This window comes from Sminthopsis crassicaudata, chromosome 3, assembly GCF_048593235.1.
Source record: "Sminthopsis crassicaudata isolate SCR6 chromosome 3, ASM4859323v1, whole genome shotgun sequence".
Lineage (NCBI taxonomy): Eukaryota > Metazoa > Chordata > Mammalia > Dasyuromorphia > Dasyuridae > Sminthopsis > Sminthopsis crassicaudata.
In genome coordinates, this window is record NC_133619.1 from 509,844,108 (window position 1) to 509,869,553 (window position 25,446).

The window sequence follows — 25,446 nt, forward strand, 5'->3', positions numbered from 1 at the left end:
TCCCGCCCCCGTCCCTTAGGCCTTAGTCGGGTGAAGCTTTTGTGCCTGTGGGGCGGGCGGAGGGAGCGAATCTGTGCCTTTGGAAGCTCGGGCCGCCATGCCAGGATCCGGGACTGTTGCCCCAATTTCGCCCCTTCCGTCTTCCTGCCGCTGGAAGCTGCACATCATTCGTCAGCTGCAGCAGCGGGACCGGAGGCAGAAAGCTCTGTTCTTGGACTTGGTGGAGGCTTGTGAGTGACACTCCTGGGGAGGGGCGTGAGGTGGGGGGTGGGAAGGAGAGGACTAGGGGCGTCGGAGTGGGAATGGGCGGTGCACAGAACCGGAGGTTCTTGGGGGCCAACCGGAGTGGAACGGGAAGGATGGAAGAAAGGCCTGGGGTGATACAGACACGCGTGACCCTGGAGACGGGTGGGGGCACCTTGTGAAGTGGGCAGATGCCCACTCTGAAATTTCCATCCTGAAGAGAAAGAGGAATTAAGTGCAGGATGAAGAAGTACCTCCCACTCCTAATGGCACCCCTGGGAATCTAGAAGGGCAGTCATGTGTTCCAGGGGAATTCAGGTGGGACAGAAAGGTGGTTTTTGGGATGGGGGTGGGACAAAGAGGAACAGTGACACTGGGAATAGAAAGGGAAGGAAGGACCTAAGAACTGAAAAGAAGAAAGGAGATCTGCTATATAGGGAATCTATTCTGGATTTAGAGTGAGACTGGGTGGGACGGAATGGTGGCCCCAGGGACAGAGAGGGCCTGAGGGAAATTGGTAGAAATGGGGTTTAGAGAACCTATATCCAAGGAAAGGACATGCCCACCTGTGTGTCTGTATATGTGTGTGTATATATATATATGTGTATGTATACACACATACATATATGTGTGTGTATATATATATATTATAAATGATCCAGTAGAGTCCCTGCGGTGAGGCAGTGGTGCTGTGGTTTGTGTTAGACTGAGGAGAAAGGAAGAAAAACATTATTGAGGAGGAGGTGATCTCAGGACAGAATGTATGACCCGAGAGAGACTTTGGTTGTTCTGGGTGGTTAGGATTAGCCCAATGTGGAGGGAGGAGCAGACTATGAAGTTGGCTGATAGAATGAGCCTTTAAGAATGCTCAGGATCTGATGCTGAAATGTCTGAAAAAGCAGACTTCATCCTTACCCCATCCTCCCAGGAGAGTTCCCAGGTTTACTCCTTGTGAAGGTGGAAGAATTGGGAAAAGAAAAATAGGTATTTTTCTCCCTCTTCCACCTCCTCCTCCCCTAGATAGCAAGCAATCCAATATAAGTTAATCATGTACAATTCTTCTAAACATATGTGGATTTCTTAGTATGGCCCTTAGTGTCCATTTTCCTATAGTCTATATATTTATCTGCTTAGTAATTGATTTAGGTAGAATTGTAACTAGTCATAGCCCCTGGACAAAATTTTGTTTATGTGTATTTTATGGGGAGCAGATTTTGGTCTGGAGGGGGGACTATGTTTTAGTACCCTAGAGATTTCGTGTCCTTCTTGATTGGACATGATATAGAGAAGTGTATTCTCTGTCCTCTGTTTGCCCTGGAGGATATAGGTCCCTGAAATGCCTGTTTTCTGTGTATAGATCATGATTGGGGGACCACTTTCTAGCCTTTTGCTCAGACCCTGACTTCTAAGAAGTTAGGCTACCCTCTGCTCCAAAGTGATGTTCTAAAGGGTTTTTGAAGTGTCTACTCTCCATGAGAGCCCCCAAGTCCAGGGCAATACTCTCTATCTCCATTAATTTACCTGTAGAGCCCACCTTGCCTTTCCATTTTAGCACCTGGACAAAAATCTGATTTGGCCACTGTAGCTCCAGCTCTGATACAGACAGAAGGGAACGTGGTGATGGCCTTGTGGTGATCTCTAATCTCTGGTCGGAGCGAATATTATTCTTTTTGCTTAGTAATACAGCAGTCATCTCCAAAGATTTCATTTAGAATACTGAACACGTGTCTGATAATCCAGTTTCAGTTGTATCCTTGGAGATGAAAGTCTAAAGTCTGTCCTTTGGCCTTCTTGCTGCTGCCTTTTGCCATTGGTGGGACCTGCTGCTATGCTCTCTGCCTTTGCTATGAACTCTACCTCTCTCATCCCCTAAAGCCTCAGGAGCACCTCTTCCTGAGAATTCAGCCTTGCACAATGACACATCCTTCCTTTTTTAGCCTGGGTCAACTTCTTCTGCCCTTTGGCGACCTTGGGGAAGCTTCCAGTACCTGTCTCCTGACCACTAGCTCAGCTCCTTGCCTGCTGATGAGCTCTTCTATTCTCCTGGACCCTGTGGCAAGGCCTGGGTTCCTACAAGAGGAGAGTTCAGGTGTGGTGGGTTCTGTGGTGAGCCAAAGCTGTACCATAGGGACCAAGATGGCAGCTCTAGTATCATAATGGCTCCTATTTCTGCAACTATAGGGTTTGCAAAGCTTCTTCCCCATTATAACTCTCTGGAATTGTGGATGCAAAGATAATTATCCTTAATTTACAGAGGAGAAAACTGAGGCTCAAAGAGATTTAATCATTTATCTGTGAATTGGAGCTGAGACTCAAAAAAGTGGGTTTTTTCACTGCAATTCCAAGTCTTTTTCTATTCCATTATATTGTTTCATAATCCCATTTCCGTAGCTGAAAGTTCTTATGATGAGTTTTGTGTTGACTCCACTCTCCAGGAACGTTTTTATACTTTAACCCCTGACAGGCCCCTACCAAAGTCTCAAAGGCAGCTAGAGTCATGTTCTCTATATTTTTCAAGGAGCTAGTTTGCTAATCACAGGATAGGACATATGCAGAGGGCTTCAGGAAAGGTTCTCTTATCCTACTTTCCTGAGAACATGAATGAATGAACAATCCATTATTAAGAACTTATTTTAGCAGTCAGGTGAGAAGGAGACAGTTCTGGAAGAACTGTCATGATGGCCATCCAAGAAAAACTGCAAATGCATTTCAAACTTTTATTAATTGGTGATGAAAGTTTTGGAAAAATTACATTTGTGAAACATCACTTGACTGGCGAATTTGGGAAGAGGTATGTAGCCTTCTTGAGTGATAAGGTTCATCCTCTTGTGCTCCATGCAAACAGGGATCCTATTAAACTCTATATGTGATGGACAGTTGTCCAAGAGACATTTGGTGATCTGAGAGGTAGTTATTACATCCCAGCTCAATATATCTTTGTAATGCTTGAGGTAACATTAAGACTTACTTCCTGGATATCTTCAACATTAAAAAGATCCAACTCACTTCCAGTTGATCAATGATGGACAGAAACAACTACACCCAGAGAAGGAACACTGGGAAGTGAATGTAAATTGTTAGCACTACTGTCTATCTACCCAGGTTACTTATACCTTCGGAATCTAATACTTAATGTGCAACAAGAAAATGGTATTTACACACATATATTGTATCTAGGTTATATTGTGACACATGTTAAAATATATGGGATTGCCTGTCATCAAGGGGAGGGAGTGGAGGGAGGGAGGGGATAATTTGGAAAAATGAATACAAGGGATAATGTTATAAAAAATTATTACGCATGTATATATACTGTCAAAAATTTTATAAATAAAATTTAAAAAAAAAAAAGACTTACTTCCAAGAATGTGTCTAACTAATTCCAGTACAATTCTGTTGAAAAGTGCCGACAGCATCCAGAGACAGAGCTATGGAGAATGAATGTGGATCTAAACATAGCATTTTGACCTTTTTTGCTGTTTTGGTGTAGGACTCCAGCCCTTATAGATTTGCCTCTATAAGGGAATAGAGCTGGAGTCCTACACCAAAAATCTAATTTTAAAGCCAATTGTCCTGTAATGTCAATTGTGCAATGTTTGCCAATTTATTATGTAGCTGAACAGAACATGTGCTTAAACTTTGGAATACTGATGGAGATGACTAGATTTCCAAATGAATGTGACAGTTTAAATATATACATATCTGCATATTTATAAATAAAATTCATATTTTGGATCTGTAGATTTAGTTGTTTTGTATCTCAGTTATGTCCTGTTGAGTTTCAGATATAAGACTGCTGCCCAATATTTTTATTTTTTCCCCTTTAGATCATAAGAAATTTATATTTCAAATATCTAAGCAAGTGAGCTCTTACAACAAGCATTTTGTAAACATGGGATAAGAGCTTTAAAACCTGTTTTGTTTGGTCTTGGTAGATATGTACCATATTATTATTTAAATAGTCTTCACATTTTTATGACTAGTTGTTTTTAAAACATCTCAAACAAATTAAGATACTGGACCATCCATTTTACAAAATAAAGATAGCAACTGAACAGGTTAAAACCTTTGTGGTGCTGTTAGATGAGATGATTGATTACAGCTTGGTAATAAAGTTAAAAGGAGTGATATAGATAATTTAGGAAGTTAAGCTAAAAGTTTTCACATTCGCTAACTAGAGCACTTAAAGTGGCTTGTGAAAGAAGGGTAAGGTTGAAGAGTAATGATCACATGAGGATCATATGAGTATCAATAGAATAGAATTTAATTTATATGAATTAAGTAATAATTAAATGTGGCTTTTAAAGGCTATTATGTTTAACATACATGGAATGATAATCATACTTTAAAAAGCTTGAGATGATTATGAAAATAAACTCCTCTGTTAATGTCAATTTTAATAAACTTTAAAGCCTTTGTAGGCAAAATAGTCTTGTTGGAATGGAAATATGTCAAGACAAAAGTTAATAAAAATGGACCATTTTTGGGATGGCAATCTAAATGGAAGCCTTAGAATGAGTTCTTTATTTTGAATTCTGTAATAATAAAAGTGAAACATTTGATTTTTAAAAAAAAATTCAGTATAGACTGTATGAAGAACTTTCCTGAGATCATGTTATGACTTCCCCTTTCCATAGAAAATCACTCAAATGGAGAGAAAGGGGTATCAGATTAGGGATCCAGGAAAATGGACAGACTATCTTGCCCTCAGGGAGTTTTTGATAGGAGTGGGAGAAGGTCAGTTCTCTTCTAGAACTGAGACCTAGAAGAGAGGACCAAACTGGTACTGCCCAGGTAAAATATCAGACTTGGTGACTGCTGCCTTAGATAAGTACGGGGATGGTGGGGAGGAGGCAGCCAGAAGGCTGTGGATGAGCAAAGGTAGTTTTCTGATGGCCAATCAGGAAAAGGTATGTGGGGGAGAAGGGTGCTGTGCATGGTACTGAAGGAAGAGAAGTGGTCCTGGATGGATAGACCACACTTTGGCCTGGCCTCTCAACTTTCTAAACCCTAGAGGAAACTTAGTGTTGAAAGAGGAAGTGTGGGAAACGAAGCTCCTCCCTGACCTATCTGGGGCTCAATCCAGTTGCTAAACTCACTCAGTACCTGTAATACTTGGGGGTTCCCTTTCTTTATTGGGAAAGGAAATAATATGGTACCTTCTGTCCTCTTCTGAATCTCTCTAGGTCTTGGGAGGGAGGACCAGGTTAACATCCTCTCTTTGGAGCCCACAGAGGCAGATCAGGGGTTTTAGGTCACCCACTTCTTAGAGGGGCAGAAAAGAGGCAGATTGTAGCCTGATAAATATGGGAAGATGGAAAAGATTCAGGACTATGAGTGTCCTGATGGATACTATGAGTATCCACTATCCAGGAGAGTGGATACCCTTTTGACTCCTCTGGTGCTGGTGTCTAGGGCTGGGAATAAAGCTCAGTGGAAGTGTTGATGGGGCTTGGGTGGATATGGAGACTCCATGGCCAATCTCCTCCTTACAAATCCCTGCTTTCTCCATCTTCCTCTCAGATCACAGACTCTTGGAAAAATCAGACCTGTTGGCCCAATTCACAGAAAAGCTGCCACCTGAACCTCCCAGTGAACTTGTTCACCTCCCTTCAGGGTAAGAGAGTGGGTCAAAGGGAGGACAGAAGGATCTGGGGAATGGCATGAGGAAAAGACTGTGGATTCTAAGGGAAGGAAATTTTAATGGGGAAGGGGAGCCCTGGATAGTGGAGATGAGAGTGACCATGGATGGGTAGGGGGTTCAGAGAATGAGGGGAAGCCTGAGGCAAGAGATTCTAACGGGAAGGGGAGTGGGCATGATGCCCAAGCACAGGCCCATACAATGATCTCCCTGTGCACTTCCCCTGGTTAATTCTCTTCCTGGCACCTCATTGCCCCAGAGGCCACACCAGCTTCCCTCCAGCCAGGGACAATTAGGCCTTTCTCCCTTGAGCCCCTCCCCACCAAATTCCCCAAGCCAGAGATGACTCTGTGGCCTGATGTCTGAGACCCTTCCAGGACGTTGGTTGTTCCAGTCTCTCCCCCTCCTATTTATTCATCTAGCAAACATTAACTGACTCTCTGCCTGGTGCACGGCGTGATCGAGCCCTCCCTCCAGCTGTGGATGTCTCCCTGCCTCTCTCTCCCTGGCTTCTTTACTTTTTCTTCCTTTCTTCCTTCTTCTGTCTTTTCCCCTCCCTCATGCTTGACTGTCCATTCCTTCCCTCTTAATTGTCTGTCTTCCTTCTTTCCTCTTCTCATAAGTTAGATGGCACCTCATTTAACAGATTAGGAGCCTGAGGCATTGGGTCCATCATTAGTCTGAGGCAGAGCTCAGGAATCTGACTCCCAATTCACTGCTTCTCTTTGCCATCTTGCCTGTCTGTGTCCCTCCTTTTCTCTCTTGTCTGCTTCTGCCTGGCCTCCCAACCCTTTTTAGAGTGTTGATTTGAATGTGGGATGATCTAGGATTGGGAGAAGTTCTTGCACCTGTGTTTCCAGAAAGGAGCATGGGAGATAAGAGCTCCTCAGTTGTACCACATGTTTTAATGACAAATGAAGGGAAGGAAGGATGTCACATGTCCCTCCTAGGCAGGCTAAGGGGGAAGCAGGAAGGAAAGGGGGCCTGGGTCTTACCAGGAGTCCGGCTCATTGAATGAATTGAATGAAGGGGCCCAAGTCACAGTTATTCTGAATATTATTTTTCATTTGACTGGAGCACATGATTTATACAGAGAAGAGACTAAAGTCAGGTCATGAAGCCCCAGCTGAGGTGGTGGACCAGAGGAAAACTTCTGCTTTTCCCCTCCGACCTTTATCTGCATCCTGTTTCCTGGTCTATGCTAGCCATGGAAAGTATCACTTCTCCGACTCGGGGTGCAGAGCACTGACTAAATATCAGAGCTGCCTCTCTGTCTCTAATCTCACTGACTGGCTCACACCTTCCCTAGAGTATGGGAGGAGGGAAGATTGATTTGGGCATCTTCCAGTCCCAGAGTACAATGGGAGATGAGACCCAGCCAGGAGGGATGCAGGCTGTGTGTGTGTGTGTGTGTGTGTGTGTGTGTGTGTGTGTGTGTGTATAATCCAAAGCTTCTCTCTGGATGACAGGGAGGAGGAGAAGGCAAGACCAGTGCCGGATTCTGCCCAGTCCCCTGAGGACCTCAGAAGGAAATGTGAGGAAGAAGTGGATAAGATCAAATTGGTCTGTGGGGAGGTAGGTTACATGTTTAGAGCTTAGAGAACGTCCACTTTATTTTACGAGTCTAAAATACTGAAAACAAAGAAGGTGTCCATCAGTTGGGGAATGACTGAACCAGTTACTGATTATCAGGGGCAGTTGGTGGCTCAGTGGACAGAGCACTGGGCCTAAAATTAGGAAAAACCTGAGTGGACTTAGAAAGGCCTGAATTCAAATCCAGCCTTAGACACATTTAACTAGCTGTGTGACCATGGGCAATAGACTTCACCTTGCCTCAGTTTTCCTGAAACATAAATAATAATAGCACCCACGTCCCAGAGTTGTTGTGAGGATTAAATAAGATATGTATAAAGTGCTTGCCTGGCACATAATAGGTGCTATATAAATGTTTCCTTTTCCCCCTTCCAGTTATTGTATATAAATGCCATGAAATTCTGTTGTATTTAAGAAATGATAACTTTCTCTTCAGAGAAAGTTAGGAAGATTCATTTGAACTGATGCAGCTTTTCTTTGATCTTAAATGAAATAAGTAGAACCAGGAGAACAATTTATATAATAGCAATATTGTAAAGGCAGCCAACTTTGAAAGCCTTGAGCACTGCCATGATTCCCTATCAAAAGCCCAATCAAAAGCAGTGCTATCTGTCTCCATATAGAGGTGATGGACTCAGAATGAGTCCATCCATGGACATTGCTTTTGTAGGAATTGGTTTTGTTTGATTATTCCCATTTTTTTTAATAAATGGCTTTTTTTTTCTAGATTAGGATGGGAGGGAGAAAATAAATGCTTACCAATTGAAATATGAAATAAAATGAGGAAAAAAAGAAAATTGAGTCCTAGAGAGATGAAGGGCACACAGAGTAAATAGTAGAGCCTGGCTTGTGAAACTCTGGGCAGATCACTGTAATGTTCTAGTTAGCTTTCTGGAGGTCTTGGGACCAGCCTTTGTTTCAGCTGAGTAATCACCACCAGAATAGCCAGGGATAAAGTCCAGATTGTTTATTGTCTCCTTCACAGTCTGTCTCCTTGCCTGGGGCCCAGGCTAGCTGTCTGGAGGCCCTTCTGACAGACCTTGGTCTCAGTGGGGAAATGAAGGAGGACAGGTCAGCCACCACTGTGGTGGGAGATGGAGTGAATATCTCTCCTCCAGTCCTTGTGGCTGTTACACACACACACACACACACACACACACACACACACACACACACACACACACACACACTATTATAATTACGTCAAGTAGGTGTCAATCTTGTATAGTAGGTGTCAATCTTGTAGAACTATAGTAAGTACTAAGTACATGTACTGAACTAGAGAGCTGTTAATCACCATGCTAGACTAGATAACCATTGTCTTTATAAATTCCTCTGAGTTAACACCTTGTTTCAAGTATGCTTCTCCAGAGTTCTGGCTCTCCACAAATGACTTTACCTTTGTCTGCCCTGGTTTCCCCAGCTGTGAAATGGGGATAATAAAAACACCTACTTTCTAGGTTATAATGAAGATCAGATGAGATATTTGTAAAATATTTGTCAACTACACATACATTGGGGGGGTGAGGCAGAGAAGGGAGAGTTTCGAGGACCTGGATTTAAGGGAAGGAAGGCTACCAATATTTATTAAGATCAAAGAAAGGCAAAAACATGGTTCCTACCCTCAAGGATCTAGGTGGGCTAGTTAGGTGGCAGAAAGAAGAGAGTACTAGGCCCAGAATCTCGATGATCTGAGTTCAACAGCCTCAGATACTCACTAACTTTATGAACTAGAACAAGTCACTTATTTCATCTGTATAATGAGGATAATAAAAGCCTATTTCTTCCATAGTTGTTGTGTGGATTGAGATAATATTTATGCAACACTTAGCAGAGTGACTGGCAAATAGTAGGTGCCATAAAAAGATGATGATGATAATTATTGAACTTATATCTTCTTCCCCCATTTATCAATATTTTTTTCCTAATTACATGTAAACATAGTTTTCAACATTCATTTTTGTAAGATTTTGAGTTCTAGATTTTTCTCCTTCTTTCCCTTATCTCCCCAGCCCCAAGACAGCAAACAATCTGATATAGGTCATACGTGTACAATCATGTCAGACACATTTCCATGTTAGTTGATCTTATAATGGAAGTGACAACATATGAATAACTATGCCCATACATGATATCTCCAATGTAAAGAGATGATATTCTAGGGGAAATGGGAGTTTGGGGCATACTTCCCAGTGTTGGAGGGGCTTGAGTGTCTGGTAGAGAGGGCCATTCCAGTCTTTGGGAATTAAGAGTTGTATGGAGTCCAGCATCAGAACAAGAGGAAATGGGCTCAGACTTCAGAGATTAAAGCCACTTCTAGAAATTAATTCTATTCTCTCTCTACCTTGTCCCCATTTGCAGATGGCATACCAAGTGGTAGAGAAGAATATGACCCTGAGCTCCCAGGATGCTATGTTGGAGGAGCAGCGGGGCAGGTAAGAAACCCAGAGATCGCCCGAGCATAACCATGGTCTGCCTCTATAGGATACATTAGGCTCTTAGGGATGCCCTTTTTTTTTCTAGTAGTATTTTATTTTTTTCCCAAATATATGTAAATATAGTTTTCAAGATCCATTTTTGTAAAATGTTGTGTTCCAAATTTTTTCCTCCTTCCCTTACTTCCCACCTCCTCAACACAGCAAGCAATCTGATAAAGGTTTGATATCTGCAATTCTTTTAAACATATTTCCATATTTGTCATGTTGTGCAAGAAAAATCAGATCAAAAGGGAAAAAGGAAAACATGAAAAAGAAAAAAAAACCAAGCAAACAACAACAAAGTGAAAATAGTATGCTTTGATCCGCATTCAGTCTCCATAATTCTTTTTCTGATGTGGATAGCATTTTCCATCACAAGTCTATTGGAATTGGAATGGTTTTTATTCTTTTAAATTTGAATCAATTCTCTATTTTAGAAATAAGATCTTCATCAGAAACACTGGGGATGCCCTGTTTTCAGGCACATTATAAAGACAGCAGACCTTTCCCTCCCTCCCTCTGATGATCTGATAGTTTTTCCCAGGAGCAGAGGCTTTGGGGTCTTTTGTGCGGGCTCCCCCATCTCAGTGTGGGAGAGCAGGAAGAGGGGGACCTGACCTCCAAGTCTATCTTGTTTCCTGGCCGCTGTCTCCTGCAGGCTGTCAGCTCTGGATGCTAGGGTGCGTGACTTAGAAGAGACACGTCAGTGGCTGGCAGAGCAGGTGGCCGGGCAGCAGGACAGGATCATGGAAGCGAAGGAGGCCTATGATACGCTGTGGGCCCATACTGGCCACCAGGAAGGGGCCTTGAGACAGCTGGAGGAGGAAGGCCGTGAGCTAGTGGAAAGGCTGATCCAAGTCAAGATGCAAGCCGCCGAGGACCAGAACTACCGCAATGAGCGGATTGATAGGTGAAGTTTGAGGAGGGACCCTCCTGTCCTTGACAAGTCCCTGAGGGAAGAGCAGCAGCCTCGTCCCTAGTGGGATCTGAGGCTGAGGGGAGATGTACATCCTAGACTTTGGGGGAGGGTGGCTATGACTATACACTTCAGACTCCTGGAGTCCTTTTGTTCTCAGGGTCAAGCAAGCCAGGCTTTCCAAGGAGCTGAAGAAGGCGATGAGGAGGACAGTTAACATCTCTGAGTAAGTGGGGGTGGTCATCTGGAATCTCAAAGGCCACATCTTCTTAGACATAGGATGTCAGGGGTGGGAGTGGCTTTAGGGACCAGTTAGCTTAACATTTGACAGAGGAAGAAAGTGGAATGGGAAGTATGGACGATACAGTAGCTCTTCTTGGGGGACAGATAGGGATCAGTTGGGTTGACAAGGCATCCAAACCCCAAAGACCTCCACTCCTGTTAGCCTTGAGTAGAGCTCCTTGGGGCATTCTGAGCTGCCCTGATCTCTTTCCTTAGGACCGTGGACCCTCCAAGCATTGTGGAACCCCCTGCCCATAAGCAGGAGCTCGTGGAGGTAGAAGCCTGTGAGAAACGATGGAAACGACCCTTTAGGTAAGTGGTGCTGTGAGACAAACTGATAGAGCCTGAGGCTCTGGCAGGCCAGATCCCTGGGCCACTTGGCCCCTTAGCATCATGGACTTTCTTTAGCTCTGCCCTCGGGGATGGGAATCCTCAGGCTCTGTCCCATCCTTTTGGCCAGTGACTCAGGGATGTGGTGGCTTCACAAACTAACTGACCTTGGGAAAAAACCAAGGGCCCAAGTCATTATTTTGGCTATTTTGACCTCATTTGCCTTTGACAAATATTTTGTGGGTGTGCAGGGGAAGCACAGTGAGACTGACTTCCAGGGATGGTTGGGTTTTCCCATCTAAGATTATAGGATTTAGATTTAAGGCTGGAAAGGACCTTTAAAACTAACTGCGTCATGTTACAGAGAGGAAACTGAGCCTCAAGGAGGGATTTTTGACCCAACGTCACATAAGCAGAGCCAAAAGTTGGCCTTGGGCTTTCTGCTCATCCTCTCTCCTTCCTTTCCCCTTCTGTGTGTGACATGGCCCTTGTTACATGGTGTCCAGATCTTGTTATGTGGTGGCCAGAAGGAGCCTAAAAAGGTCACATGGGCCACCTGCTCGTCTTCCAGAGGAGGAAACCAAGGCTTCTAGGGGCTGCCTAGGGCCCCTGGGACGCCCAGGTGAAGCCGTTCTGTCACATGGCTGTCATGATTGGATTCTAGGCTCTCCAAGCTGGCCGGGGGCCTCCTTCTGGACGGGCTGGGGGCCTCTACAGACACCATAATTAACTATTTAGCCCTCCTCCAGTGTGTTGGGGGGAGCCCTCCCCCTTAGGACTTTCCTACTTTGGGGCAGCCTCTGATAGGAAGCTTTTGCCGGTATCCCCGGTATCGGGCCTCTTAGTTACTGCTCCTCCTGCTGAGTCCTGCCCTGGGGGCCAAAGTAAGCCTGGGCTCCTTTCTGCAGGAAGACTTTCAAATACTGGAAGCCGCCATCCAGCCTCCTCTAAGACGTCATTTCTCTCAGTTAAACAAGCCCATTCCTTCGTGAGTTTGAGACTTCCACCTTCTTGGCTGCCTTCCTCTGCCTCCTTAGCAGGCTCTGGTCTGGCCTTCTCGCCCAGCCTCCCTTCAACTCTTAGCTGGTCCCGGTGGCCCATGCCCGAGGTCCCCAGGCATGGCAAGGCTGAGGCTGGAGAATTGCTTGAGTGCCACAGTAGAGTTAAAGCCGACTGGGGACCAGCACCACGTCTGCCACCAACATGGTGAACCTCCATCAGGGTGGGGGAGGTGGAGGAGGTGGAGGGCCACCCTCCAAGCTGCAGTCCCTGTGGAAGGGGGAACAGGCCTTCCATCCCGGGCAAGATAGGAAGACCCAGTCTGAGAAACAAAACTAACAAACCAAAAACATTTATCCCTCTAAGGAAGAACATTTCTTTTCTTTTCTTTTCTTTTCTTTTTTACCCTGATCTTTTATTTTATTTTTTAAAAAGCTTTTTATTTTCAAAACACATGCATAATTTTCAACATTCACCCCGCAAAACCTTGTGTTCCCAAGTTTTTTCTCCTTCCCTTCCTCCCTTCCCCTAGACCGCAAGTAATCCAATATATGTTAAACAGGTGCCCTGGAAGAATATTCCTTAACACTTTATTAACAGGGTGTAGCATCCCATAGAGCTAAAATGTAACCCCATAGGGCAACATCTGTAGCAAGCAGTGGGATTAATGGGATCTGCCAGCCAGTCAGCAAGCACTTGTGAGCACTTACTATGTGCCAAGCATTGTGCTAAGCCCTGGAGATACAAAATAACTTCAGGTGGCCTGGAAAAGGCCTCCAATTCTGTGATACAAGTTGTCAGAGAATAACAATGGAGCAAGTTATTGCTAAACTATCACTTTTGTGGAGATACTGAATAACTTACCATCCGAGTGGAAGTAATTTATAGGTGAGCCTGGGGCTTGGAGATCTCTAAGGTCCCCTCCCAGCTCTGATACCATGATAAACCAGGAGCTTCTTGCAGTGTGTTTGAATGGTACTGTGGATCCCACTGAAGTGAAGGGGAGGGAGAAAAAAAAGTGTTTATAAGCTCTCTGTCAGACATAGTGCTAAGTGCTTTGTAAATATTTCATTTCATTCTTACAACAATGCTAGAAAGTAATAATAATTAACATATAATACTGTATACCAGGCACTTCGCTAAGCACTTTATAATTATTATGTCATTTGACTTTTGCAACAACTCTGGGAGGTAGGTGCTATGATTATCCCCATTTTATAGTTGAAGAAACCGAGGTGAGGTGGCTTGCCCAGGGTCACACAGCTAGCTAAGCGTGTCTGAAGCTGGATTCGCACTCAGCTCTTCCTGACTGCAGGTTTTAGCAGTTCTCTCCACCGGGTCGCCTGACTTTCTGTTTATGGTGTCAGTGGTCACTAGGTCTCCGGAAGCATCTTCGGATGGGAGGTTTGTTCCAAGCTCCCTTCCTGCTTTCCTTGGCAATTGGAAGAACCATTCTAGGTGACTAGAGCTGGAAGGATCTCCAACCTTGTGCATGACCCTTCTCGCTGACATACTTGCCTCAGCCTTCACTTGAATGCCTCCAACAATAGGAAGTTCACTCTCTATCAAGGCAGCAGCTTCCACTGTGAGACAGCTCAAACTCTTGGGAGTTTTCCCCCTTATTTTGAGAGAAAATTTGTCTCCTTGGGACTACCCAAGGTCCTGGTTTTGCCCTCTGCCTCAGCATGGCCTTTCAGATGTTGGATGATGGGAATTATAGCCCCCTCCCCCTGAGTCTTGGCTGCAAAATCTCTCTTATTGCTCTGTCTACCCTATTACCCTATAGTCCCTGACCTTCCTGGTGTCCTGATGTCCTTTGTGGACAGTGCAGAGCCAGGGCTCAGAGGACAGGTGAAGAGCTCCCTTCTAGCCAAGAGATCCTAAGATCTCTCTTCTCATCACCTGGGGTCCAGTGACCTCGTCTGTCCCTCACAGCCCCGATCCTCCTGATGGTTTTCTCTCTCTCGTTGTCTGGTTCTGCCTCCAGGTCGGCCTCCGCCACGTCCATGACCCTGGCACGCTGTATGGATGTGATGAAGGGGCTATTGGAGTAAGTGGGTGTGAGGAGAGCCAAGGGGGTGTGTGGCCCCTCAGCTTTCCTGGGTGAGACCAGAGGCTCCTGAATAACTCATCTTGCCTCTTTCCCCCCATTGCTCCCCCTTCTCTCTTTCCTGCAGCCACACCCCTCCCCAGTTCCCATGCCCACCCCCCCATCTCTGCCAGTCTCTCCTTCAGTGTTCCCCCTTTCTACTCCTGCCCCTTCCAATGTCTCCTCCATTTTCATGCTTCTCTTTCCCCGTGTTCCAAGTACCCTGCTTTCTTCTCCAATGATTCACTGCATTCTGGTCCCCCTCCTTTCCTCTTCTCCCATTCCCCTTCTCTGCAGTGTTTCCCCTTAGTCCTTTTCTTCTAGTATCCCCTTCCAGTGTTTCCTTTCTCTCATCTTGTTTCTCCTGGGGGAGCCCCTGGTCTGCCCAGGCCTGGAGGGTGGAACAGGTGAGGCAGTGTAGGGGCTATGGTGGCCATTAGTCCTTTCCAGCCAGAGCAAGCTGGGAGCCCCCTGGATCTCTAAAGCTTGCACCCTGCCTCTTGTCATTTCTCTGAGGACACTTTCTCTAGGCTGGCCCTTTCTCTCAGGCTACGGTTTTAGTCTGAGTTTTGGGGAAGAGCTGTCTTCCTGTCCCAGCAGCCAGGGAGGCAAGGAACAGGCTCCCAGAGGCTGAGGACTGAGTTGAAATGCTGAAGCTCTGCTAGACTCGCTTGGTGTGTGCTTCCTCTCTCTGTGCCTGCCTGTCCACTCTGCCCCATGGGCTGTTCCAGAATGAGGACCCCAAGACGGGAGGAGGGGGTCCTGTCCCTCCTCTACTTTTGAGAGGCAGCCCACTTTGGCCCCTAATTTTAGAAATCGATGCTGGAGGATCAGGCAAGGCTCTTTCTGGAGAACCCTCAGGTCTCACGTGAGGAAGTAGTAAAGTGGGAATCTACCTGTTTTACAGGGAGATTGAGAACTCTTGAAAGCTATAGCTCCCACCCAAAGGCTTCTTTAACCTTGTCCTTCCAAAATCTTCCTTTTGATTATTGTGAATTTGCTAAACATCCCTGAATAGGCACATTTCCCTATACAAAGAAGAACTGAAAATAAGGATTGTATATGAAACCATGAACCTCAGTTCCATCCAGATTGCTTCTTTTTACACTCTATTGGATGCTCCCCTGCTTGAGTGCAGCTCTGTCTGAATTTCTGCCTTCTCCCATGGCCAGAACTTTGTAAATCACTCCACGCTTTTTCCTGTCAAGAATCCCTCATGTTTGTCCAGGGCTTCACCATTCCCTTTTTCTCGATTGTGCCCCACGCTAGCTCTCTAGGGGTCAAAGAGCAGTGATCATTCTTATTTTATAGATGAAGAAATTGAAAGCTAGATTAAGGAAGGGAAACTTTCTCAAGATCACATTGAGCCTGTGGCAGGGCCAAGCACCCCAAGCTAAGTCAGGATACTCCATGGAACTCCTATGACTCCATTTCTCCTGCAGAATGGGCAGATCCACTCCCAGAAATCCCTTAGACCAGTCCAGTGATTCCCAGGTGCCATGTTCTTCTCTGACAGAGTCTCTTCTGTTTTGCCCTCCTGCCTCTGCTCTGGGAGAATTGTGGCTTGGCAGTTTCTGCCGTTCCTTCCTTCTCCTGCTTGCTCTTGGCCTGCCAGCCCTCCCCCCCACCAGTGGTCACCTTTCTGACCCTTTGTGGCCCCAGCCTCTGGTCCAGACCCAAGTGATGGGGTTGGGGGGGAAAAGTTTTGAAGGAATTATCACTGACTCATCTCACTCACTCAGTTTTAGGAAAAGAAGGGGTCATTCTGTGAGTGGGACCCCTGAGGCCCAATATACAAGTATTCCTGTGTGTGGGGTCTCCTGTCTCCCAGCCAGAGCTCAGGACATCCAGGTGAGGCAGAGGGACCCACTGTAAAGGGACTAAGGGGAGGATGGACATGGGGGCAGGTGTGTATATGAGTACGTATGTTCATGTATTCACATATACATGTATGTTTGAGAGAGCCATGGGGAGATGTTGGGTCAGATAAATAGTGATGGAAGATACCCTCGGTAAGCTGGATGGGTACATGAGAGCTAAGGAGGCCCCTAGACAATAAAGAGAGCAGCGATATTTGGAAAGATACTGACTTTGTAAGGAGATGAATGTGTATATGGGATACAAATCGAAATCTGTATAGGTTGGGGAAAATGGAGAGGAGATGGATGGGCCCCGGCTGTGTGAAGAATAGCCTGGCTAGTCATGGGGGCAGGAGACAAGGAGAGTCTGGGTCCTTGCTATGAGGGAGGGCATTAAACCCTTTCTGCCTCCCCTCAGGAGGCTCACCGTTCTGAGGTTAATGCCGTCTGCTTCAGTTCCAACAGCAGCCTCCTGGCCACAGGCGGGGCTGATCGGCTCATCCGCCTCTGGAATGTGGTTGGAGGTGAGTGGCTTTCATATCTCTTCCCCCCGAGTTTCACCAACTTAAGGGTCTTGGATGGGGGTGAATGTCCTGAGCTTTGAATATTAATGGTCTCCTGTCTAGTTTCACAGACAACCTGCCATTTATGTGAGAGTAATACTGACCTTTGGGGGTGAGATAGTGGGCGAGATTGGGGAATAATGGGAAATAAATGGGAGTAGGGTAGAACCTGAGCCACTTTGAGTTCAGCTTGTTTATAGATGAGGAAACAGAGACTTTAGAATGTGCAAGACTCACAGCTCCTGAAGGAAGAACTGGGCCTAAAAGTCAGGACTCAGCCTCTGAGCCACGATTCTGTGCCAAGTCCCCCTGGGAGCCCTGAGTGGGGAGCCACCCTCGTGCTACACTTTTGAGAACCCAAATGAATTGGTGGTTCCTGTAGAAAGAAGCATTAGGTCCAAAGCAATGGATTCAGGTCCTGAATTGACTCCTTATTAGATATGCAATCTTGGTCAAGTCACTTTCTCAGCAAAAATGGAGCTAATGCTGTGTGCATTATCAGCGTCAGAGGGAGTCCACAGTACTGCCTTTTTCTCACATCTCCCCCAGGCCGCCTGGAAGCTGATCAGATGTTGGAAGGGGCTGGGGGGAGTGTGACGAGCCTGGAGTTCGAACTATCGGTGAGTTTGGATGAGGGAAAGGGGAAGGGGTCCTGGCTGTGGGGGCGGCTGGGTTTGTTGGGAATGTCTTTTTAACCTGTTTCTTTCCTAGAAGCAGGGCTTGGTCTGCTCCGAGTAGGTGCTCAGGACATACGGGTTGAATTTAATTGTGTGTCCTTGACTTCCCTTGCTTAAAAGGGTTTCCTCCTCTGTAAAATGTGGGATAGTCCTTGTCCCAGCCTTTGCACTCATCTTCCTGCTGAGACAAGGAGGTCCAGAGTTAGGTTGGGGACCCAGGAGCCTGTGACCCTTCAATTCATAGATCAGTAATAATAGTGAAAATAGCCATTAACATAGTGCTTAAAGCTGGCAAAGTGCTTTATTTCTCAATATTACCTCATTTGATTTGATCTTCCCAATGACCTTATGAAGGAAGTGGTCCTATATCTCATCTGTAAAATGGGGAAACTGAAGCTGGGAGAGGCCAAAGTCACTTGCCCAGAGTCACACAGTGCCTAGGGTCACACGGTTAGTATGAATCTGGGGCAGGATTGGAAAAGATCTTTACAGTTCAGTGTTTTCTCCCCATGTCACCTGTCTGCTACGCTGGGCTGCTTCTAAAGAGTGACTGCAGATGGATCTTTGAGCTCATTGACTCAGGAACCCCGCCAGTGTCCACCCCCATCCATGTCTGCCCCTCCTATGGTACTCTTGTTCGACACAAGGGAACCCCTTGACTTACTAGAGGCCTTCTTTGCTTTAGCGCCATTTTGAGGGCCATTGAGGGGCACTCTGGCTGTCTGCCTGTCTTCCCTTGCTCTTGCCATGTGAATGGGCCATCTTTTCTTATTGTACCATTCTTTGATGACATCTTTTGAACCCCTTTCCTTCTTAGATTACCTTACTGGTAAAATCTTGAAAAAAGCTTTAAATCTAATGGGGGAGACAACATGCAAAAAACTCTGTGCAAAGAAGCTACTTACCTTGTAAAAGACCCTGAAGGGCTGTATTTTGGTCCTTTACAGCTGTATGTATTTTTTTGGGGGGTTGAGGGATTAGGAATCAATAAGCAATACGATATCTCATCTTCTCATCTTTCAGTCAGTTGTGAGGTGCTGACAATGGAGTCCACTGTGGAATGTTGCTTCCAAAAGCTTCAACAAGGGTATTCTCAGTCATAAAGATGGGTGTAGGTGGGAGTAGGCATTTCAGAGTTCCTCATGTTCTTTCAGTCACCTTTTTGGGGCATTAACAAGGTTAGAGATTCTGTTTCTACACACACATCACACAAAGGTACCTTTGGCATCTTCCCTTCCTTCAGAAACCTTGTATCCCAGTCTCCTAATACGCCCACAAGGGGGCCATCTCAGATCTCCTCTATAAATGTTTCCCCATCTCTATTCTTGTGTGTGTGTGTGTGTGTGTGTGTGTGTGTGTTTGTGTGCCATTTCTACTTCCTTTGTAAGCACCTCAGGGACTCTGATGTTAGTGTTCTAGAGTGCTTCAACTCAACTTGTTGGAATCAAAAGTTTGCCTAAATGATTTTTGTAAAATATTTCTGTTTTTTCCCCCCGGGTTCCATCCACCTTCCCATGTCATCCTTGAGAGTCCTTGGAATGACTTGTGTCTCTGGACTGCTTTCCAAGTTCTCTTTAAACTGGTTTTATCCTTCAGTTCTTCTCCACCTTAATTGTCCATCATTCTTCTTCATAAGATTTTACAAATGAGTTGAGATTCTAACCTAGTGTTGCCTTTGGCAGTAATATCTTTCCATTTGCTGGTTGTCAGATATTTACTGACTAAAGAGCTCTCTGGGTTCTTAAAGCAATTCATTTACATTGTTTTGACTTCTGGGTAAAATTGGTACGATTAGTATCCATGTCACTTGTGTTGTTCATTTCCCATTTTTTATTTCTCCATAGCTTGTTCAAATAATTTAGGTTATTTGTGTGCCATGTCCTTTACTCATTAGTAATCTTTCTTCCTGTTTCCTTATTTGGCACTAAGTAGACACAACATGGAAGGGAGAAGTGTGAGAAGAAGCTGGGAAATTAGGTCTGAGCCAGATTCTTGGAGGCCCCAATGCCAGGTGTTTCTGCTTTGTTCAGTAGGCAATGGGGAGCCCTTAAAGGCTTATGAGCAGAGGAATGACACTCTGGCAGCATGTGGAGGAAGTATTGGAGGAGGAAGAAACCAAGGCAAGGAGAGCAGTGAGGAGGCTATTATTGGTAGTGATCAGGGTCCTCACGCCAGCCATCTCCATCCTTTCCCTCAGGGCTGCTATTTGCTAGCAGCGACTTACAACAAAGCTGCCCAGCTCTGGAAGGTGGGCGAGAGCCAATCCAAGGTGAGTTGGGGTTGAATGTGGGGTGGGAACTGTGGTGGGGGGGATGGTGGAGCAGGGAGAGAGATAGGAACCAGAAGCATTCTTTGGGTACTTCTAATTTACACTCTGGATTCATGGGATCATTGGCATAGGAAACACTGTCTGGACACACAGACAAAGTGACCGCAGCCAAGTTCAAGCTGACCCGGCAGCAGGCAGTGACTGGGAGTCGAGACCGGACTGTGAAAGAGTGGGATCTCAATAAAGTGTCCTGTAAGTCACTTCCTACCCCTGTCCTTTCTGCCTTCTCTGCCTCCCTTCCACACTCCATGAGCCAAATGCCCTTCTGCTCCTTCCCCAGAGTGGTCCTCCTTCAGTGTCTGGGGTAGTGAGGACTCAAGTAGCTTTAGTTCCTGTTTCCCAATTCCTCTTGTCCCTCAGCGCTCAGGCTCTCCCTCTCTCAACAATCTGGCAGCCATCTTCCTCAGGTTCTCTCCTGATTCTGCTCCCGCTCCTCTATTGTCTGATACTTTTTATTCCTGTTGATGTTCTTCTGTATTTTCAGAGGTGCAGGGAGACCACTGAGTCCAGCCTATGCCCCTGCCCCCAGAACATGCCCTTCCTTCCCTATGCCCTGGTCTCTCCTTGGCTAGGGCTCAGGGTCTGTTCATCCCTCACACAGAGGCTGCAGTGGGGAACCAGGCAGCTAGCCAAGGGGGCCTGGCAAGGAACCTGGGGACTTCCCTTGGTCAGGGGTCCTGAGTGTGAATCCCAGTCTCACTACCTGCTAGCTGGGTCACCTTGGGCAGATCACTCTGGTGAGCTTCAGCGCTCTCAGCTGTAAAAAGAAGGGGTCGCATTACATCCTTCTGACCCAGGCCTTTGTTCCTAAGTGACATCATGGCCCTCTGAGACCTTCATCACCCCCACCCCCCATTCCCCTCCTTCACACCCACATGGCATGTTAGACATTTAACAGGTTGAGGGGCCAATGTCATTGGCCCACTGAGGGCCCTTCTGGAGGTTCTGCGCCCTGTGGCATTCACCCTGTGGCCCCTCAACCCCCAGGCTCAAGAACTATCGACGGTGTTTCCTACTGCAATGACGTGGTATGTGGAGACCATCTCATCATCAGTGGTCACAATGACCAGAAGATTCGATTCTGGGACAGCAGGTGAGGAAAAGCTAGCAGTGAATCCAAAGAAATTGGGCAGCGGGCAGGGAAAGAGTTGTCTAGGTAGCCTTCCTCATGTGCTGTCAACCAGTCAAGAAGTATCTGTGAAATGTCCCCTCTCTACAGGGGATGGGGGAGATCCCTGCACTGGTGTGAAGGGATGGCACACTCTGCCCCTTGGATGTGATTCAAATTTAGCTGAAGCAGATTAGGTCCCTCCACTGACCTTTTAAAGAAGATATGTCAAAAGTAGGAATCTTAATCAAAACAAATAAGTAGAACTTTTATTCTTATTAGTCTTTTTTCCATTCTTATCATTATTAGCCTTCATATTTTCTTTTTTGTCTCCTTATGACTACAAAGAGAGAAATGTGTTATTCCTTCCTTTATTTTGATGTTGAAAATTCCCCAGCCTTCCCCTAGTCCCCCCTAGGCTGCTACTGTTTGGGGTTAAAAGCCCCCAGAGCTTTCTCCTCAGTGATTACTGCTCAGCTGATGTGTCGGGAGGGTCCAGGGAAGACAAGGGAGAGGATTCCAGCACCTGATTTCAGAGTTATTTCCAGGAACTGCTCACCCCATGGCTTGGCATTGCTCCGGCAATCCAGACATCCTCTAGTATCCCTCCCTCCTTCTGAAGCCTAATTTTTGGACTTCCCTAGAGTCAAATTGGATGTGGGCCTGGGGTCAGGACCTGATTTCATATTCAGCTTTAGACTCTTGTAAGCTTGTTATCCTGGGGCAAGTCATTTAATCTCTGCTTCAGTTTCCTCAACTATAAAATAGGAAACCTACCTCTCAAGATTGTTGTGAGGCTCAAATTAGATAATATTATTTTTTTTTAGCATGGCCCAGTAGTGCTCAATAAATTTATGTTTCATTCTTTCTTTCTATGGGACAGAAGCACAGAGAAAAACCTCAGGGTGGTTCCCAGGGTATTTCCATGTTTGCCATCATGAAACCCAATACCTTAACTTTGGTTTTGCTCTGTGAACCCGTTATTTTGAGTTTGCACTGACTGGGTCTTCACCCACCAACACTCACTGCTATACAATCTTACTTTAAATGAGAAACTAAGACAAGCTCAAGATTTTTTTTTAATTAAAGTTTTTTTTTTCAATTAACAGACATTTATTTTCTCTCCCTCTTATTCACCCCAGGGGAAAAAAAAAGAAAAACAAAACTTTTGAAATAAATAATTATAGTCAAGCAAAATAAAATCCCACATTGGCCTTGTCTAATATATATGTTTTTATGTTTATATGTGTTAGACAAGGCCAATGAGTATGTATGTATATATGCTTTATTCTGCACTTGGATTCCTCCCTTTTTGTTAGGAGATGGGACCAAAGTTTATTGTCATTCCCCTAGAACCATGATTGCTTGCTTAGTTGATCAGGGTTCTTAAGCATTTCAAAATGATTTGTTTTTCATAATGTTACAATCTAAATTTTTCTTCTGGTTCTTTACTATGAATCACTTGATAGTAGTCTTCTCTGAAACCCTCCTTTTCATCATTTTTTAGGGTTAGTAGTACTGGGTTACATTCATACACCATAATTGGCTCAACCATCACCCGACTGATGGAAACTCTTTAGTTTTAGCTTAGACAATCAGGTCATAGCAGCAGATATCCACAACAGAGCATGGCCGTATTTCAGGAAGGACGAGTTGGAGAGTGTCCACTAGGATGGTGAGCCAACTGGAGACCATTCTATAACCAGCACTGGTTAAAGGGACTCCGTTAGCATGGAGAAAGGCAGGAGTATGTGTGTGTGTAATTTGTGTATTGTGTGTGTTGTGTGCATATGTTTGCATGTTGTGTGGGTATATATGTATGTGTATATGTATGCATTATGTGTCTGCGAAGGAGAGGTTCTTTAACCTCCCCCGGTCCTGTGTCCTTCCAGGGTGCCCCGGTGCATACAGGTGATTCCTGTGGAGGGAAGGGTCACCTCTCTCAGCATCAGCAGTGACCAGCTGCACCTCCTCAGCTGCTCCCGGGATGACGCCCTTAAGGTCATTGACCTTCGAGCCAACAACATTCGCCAGGTCTTCAGGTGATGGGAGCTCCCAGCCCCTCCTTTATTCCTGTCCCCTGTGGCAGAAGCAAGGTTCTTCTGGACCCCCCAGATGGGGAGTAGAGAGGAGGTAGGCCCTGGGGTTCCATCCTTTCCCACCTTCTTCTGTCTCTCCTGTGTCCTCAGGGCTGATGGCTTCAAGTGTGGTTCCGACTGGACCAAAGCCGTATTCAGGTGAGTATAGAATTCCCACCCCTCCAATTCTCCCCTGGGCCCACTCATTGACAGCCCATTGTGCCCCTCCCCCTTCCCCCAGGGCCGATCTCTCTTGGGCCTCCCCCCTCCCCCGCTCCATCCTCGGTGGGGCTGCTGAGGAGGGAGGGGAGGAAAGAAGCAGGGAAGTGCCCAGAGCAAAGCTGGTGATGGGGAGAAGACAGACCCTGATCAGCACGCAGGACTGTGACATCTGAAGAGCTCAGGCTCACATTTCCTTTCTCCAGTCCAGACAAAAACTTTGCCCTTGCTGGTTCTGCCGATGGCGGCCTCTACATCTGGAATTTGGACAGTGGCAAGTTGGAGACCAGCCTCTATGGGCCCCACAGGTGAGCCTGCAGCCTCCTGTCCGAGCAGCCTCCCTCTCGACCTGGGCTCTGGCCTCTCAGGACGAGGACAAGGGTCACTCGGGGCTGGCTCTGCTCTGGATTCTCTAGGCAGGCGGAGCCACGAAGTTCGAGCACAGGCTCTGGCAGAGGCTCCCAATGCCAGAAGAAGGGCTCAGCTCCTTAGCCCGCAGCTCAGGCGGTGGAGATCATAACACACCCAGAGGGGTCAAAGGGAACCTGGGGACCTTGTAATCTGGGGGAGAGAGGATGTCCTGGGGATGCTAATTGTCTTTAAACGTGTGTAAAGGGCTCCAGGACCGGGAGGGGAGAAGCTGCGTGGAGGTGGAGTTTGGATCAATAGCAAGAAAGTTTCCTAGTGGAGTGGGTTGTCTCAGGAGGGCTCCCCAACCATCAGGGAGCTCAGGCAGAGGCTGGATGGCCACTTGTCAGGAGTGAGCGGGTCAGGGGATCTCTGAGATTGTCTCTGTCACCTGGGCACCATCCCTGGTGCCAGCACCTTGGGGGGGCAATGAGGTGACTCTGGGGACAGAGACCCCACGTTGTGAAGCCCGAGTTCAGATCTGGCCCCAGACATCACTTCCCCTGAGTCTGCCTTACCTATAAAAGAAGGATACTAATAGCACTTTCCTCCCAAGGGACTCCCAAGGCGGTTGAGCATCAATGGGACAATGACACAAGATTTATAAAGTGCTTTGCAAACCTCAAAGTATCCTGGAAATGTTCACTGTGATGATGGTGCTCCTGGTCCTGTCTTTTTCCCTTTCTCAGCTTTAGCTTTTCACCTGCAAATTGGGGACAAGCCATATGTGTACTTTCATAGAATGGTCATGAGGATCCAGTCAGAGAATGGATGACCACTCCTGTTTAATGTCTGGGGAAGCTGAGGGTGCGGAGATGGTAGATGCCAGCTGAGGCACACAGCCCGCCAGCGGCTGAGTTAGAGCTGCGGCCTGACCCGCACTCGGCCTCCCTCCTCTCTCCCCAATATTAATATCCCTTTCCTTCCTCTGTTGATAGTGCCTCCATCAATGCGGTGGCCTGGTGCTGTGCTGGAACCCATGTCGTAAGCGTGGATCAGGGAAAGAAAGCTGTGCTTTGGAGTTAGTCTGGCCTTGATTGACAGCCCCTGGAGCTGGGACCCTCCTCTGGCTGAAGCTCTGGCTGGTTCCAGAGCCCGAGGTGCCAGGGAGGTGCACCAAGGACAGTTGTGGGGAGCTTTGGGGTCTGGAGGGAAAGGACTGGGGCCTGTCTTAAGTACTCTGTAAACATTCAAAGGGAAAGGGGATGGGCATTTTTCTGCATTAAAACTTTTGACTGACATCTGGCCTTGGGCTTGGGGAGCCAAGGGTGGCCGTCCCTGGGCAAACAGGAAGTTATCTCCCAGAATTAACAGTCGGAGCCTCAGTCCCAAACCAGGCTTTCAACTCTGCCCCTGATGTAAGGCCTGAGGCAGGAATGCCGGACTCCTTCCTGTGTCACAGGTACTGCTCGAGTCCCCTTTTCTGCCCCCTGCTGGCCCACCAAGTCAGCCCTTGGAGGCGGGGCTGCTGAGGTGGCCGTGGCCAGGGAGAGGCTGCTTGCACTGAGTCCCACTGCTGGACCGCTCAGCAGTGAGGTTTTGCCCCATTTGGGGTGGTAAGAAGGCTCCAGGTCTGTGTTTCCTTTACATCCGTAAGTGGTGGCCTCTGGTGGGATAGAGAGCCAGACCACTGGA

General features: G+C 46.5%; 1 protein-coding gene across 2 annotated transcripts; it reads left to right on the top strand.

Moving 5' to 3' along the window:
* On the top strand, positions 1–25,050 carry ATG16L2 (autophagy related 16 like 2). 2 transcript variants are annotated; one of them, XM_074304008.1, is made up of 18 exons: positions 1–230; positions 5,767–5,860; positions 7,354–7,459; positions 9,839–9,912; positions 10,613–10,864; positions 11,031–11,096; positions 11,369–11,464; positions 14,469–14,531; positions 16,313–16,421; positions 16,848–16,953; positions 17,542–17,612; positions 19,867–19,938; positions 20,070–20,190; positions 20,986–21,091; positions 22,999–23,148; positions 23,296–23,343; positions 23,610–23,711; positions 24,750–25,050. In XM_074304008.1, exons 1-18 carry the CDS (start codon positions 98–100, stop codon positions 24,835–24,837), a joined length of 1,857 nt encoding a protein of 618 aa, XP_074160109.1. In that variant the 5' UTR covers positions 1–97; the 3' UTR covers positions 24,838–25,050. The 2 variants fall into 2 exon arrangements, with proteins under 2 accessions (XP_074160109.1, XP_074160110.1); XM_074304009.1 differs by lacking the exon at positions 14,469–14,531.
* Positions 25,051–25,446: the final 396 nt, after the last annotated feature.

Coding starts and splice junctions, on each gene's coding strand:
- ATG16L2 (XM_074304008.1), top strand. CDS start 98: ATGCCAGGATCCGGGACTGTTGCCCCAATTTCGCCCCTTCCGTCTTCC. Junction 17,613..19,866: donor GCCTGGAGTTCGAACTATCG/GTGAGTTTGGAT, acceptor CCTTTCCCTCAG/GGCTGCTATTTGCTAGCAGC. Junction 20,191..20,985: donor GGATCTCAATAAAGTGTCCT/GTAAGTCACTTC, acceptor CTCAACCCCCAG/GCTCAAGAACTATCGACGGT.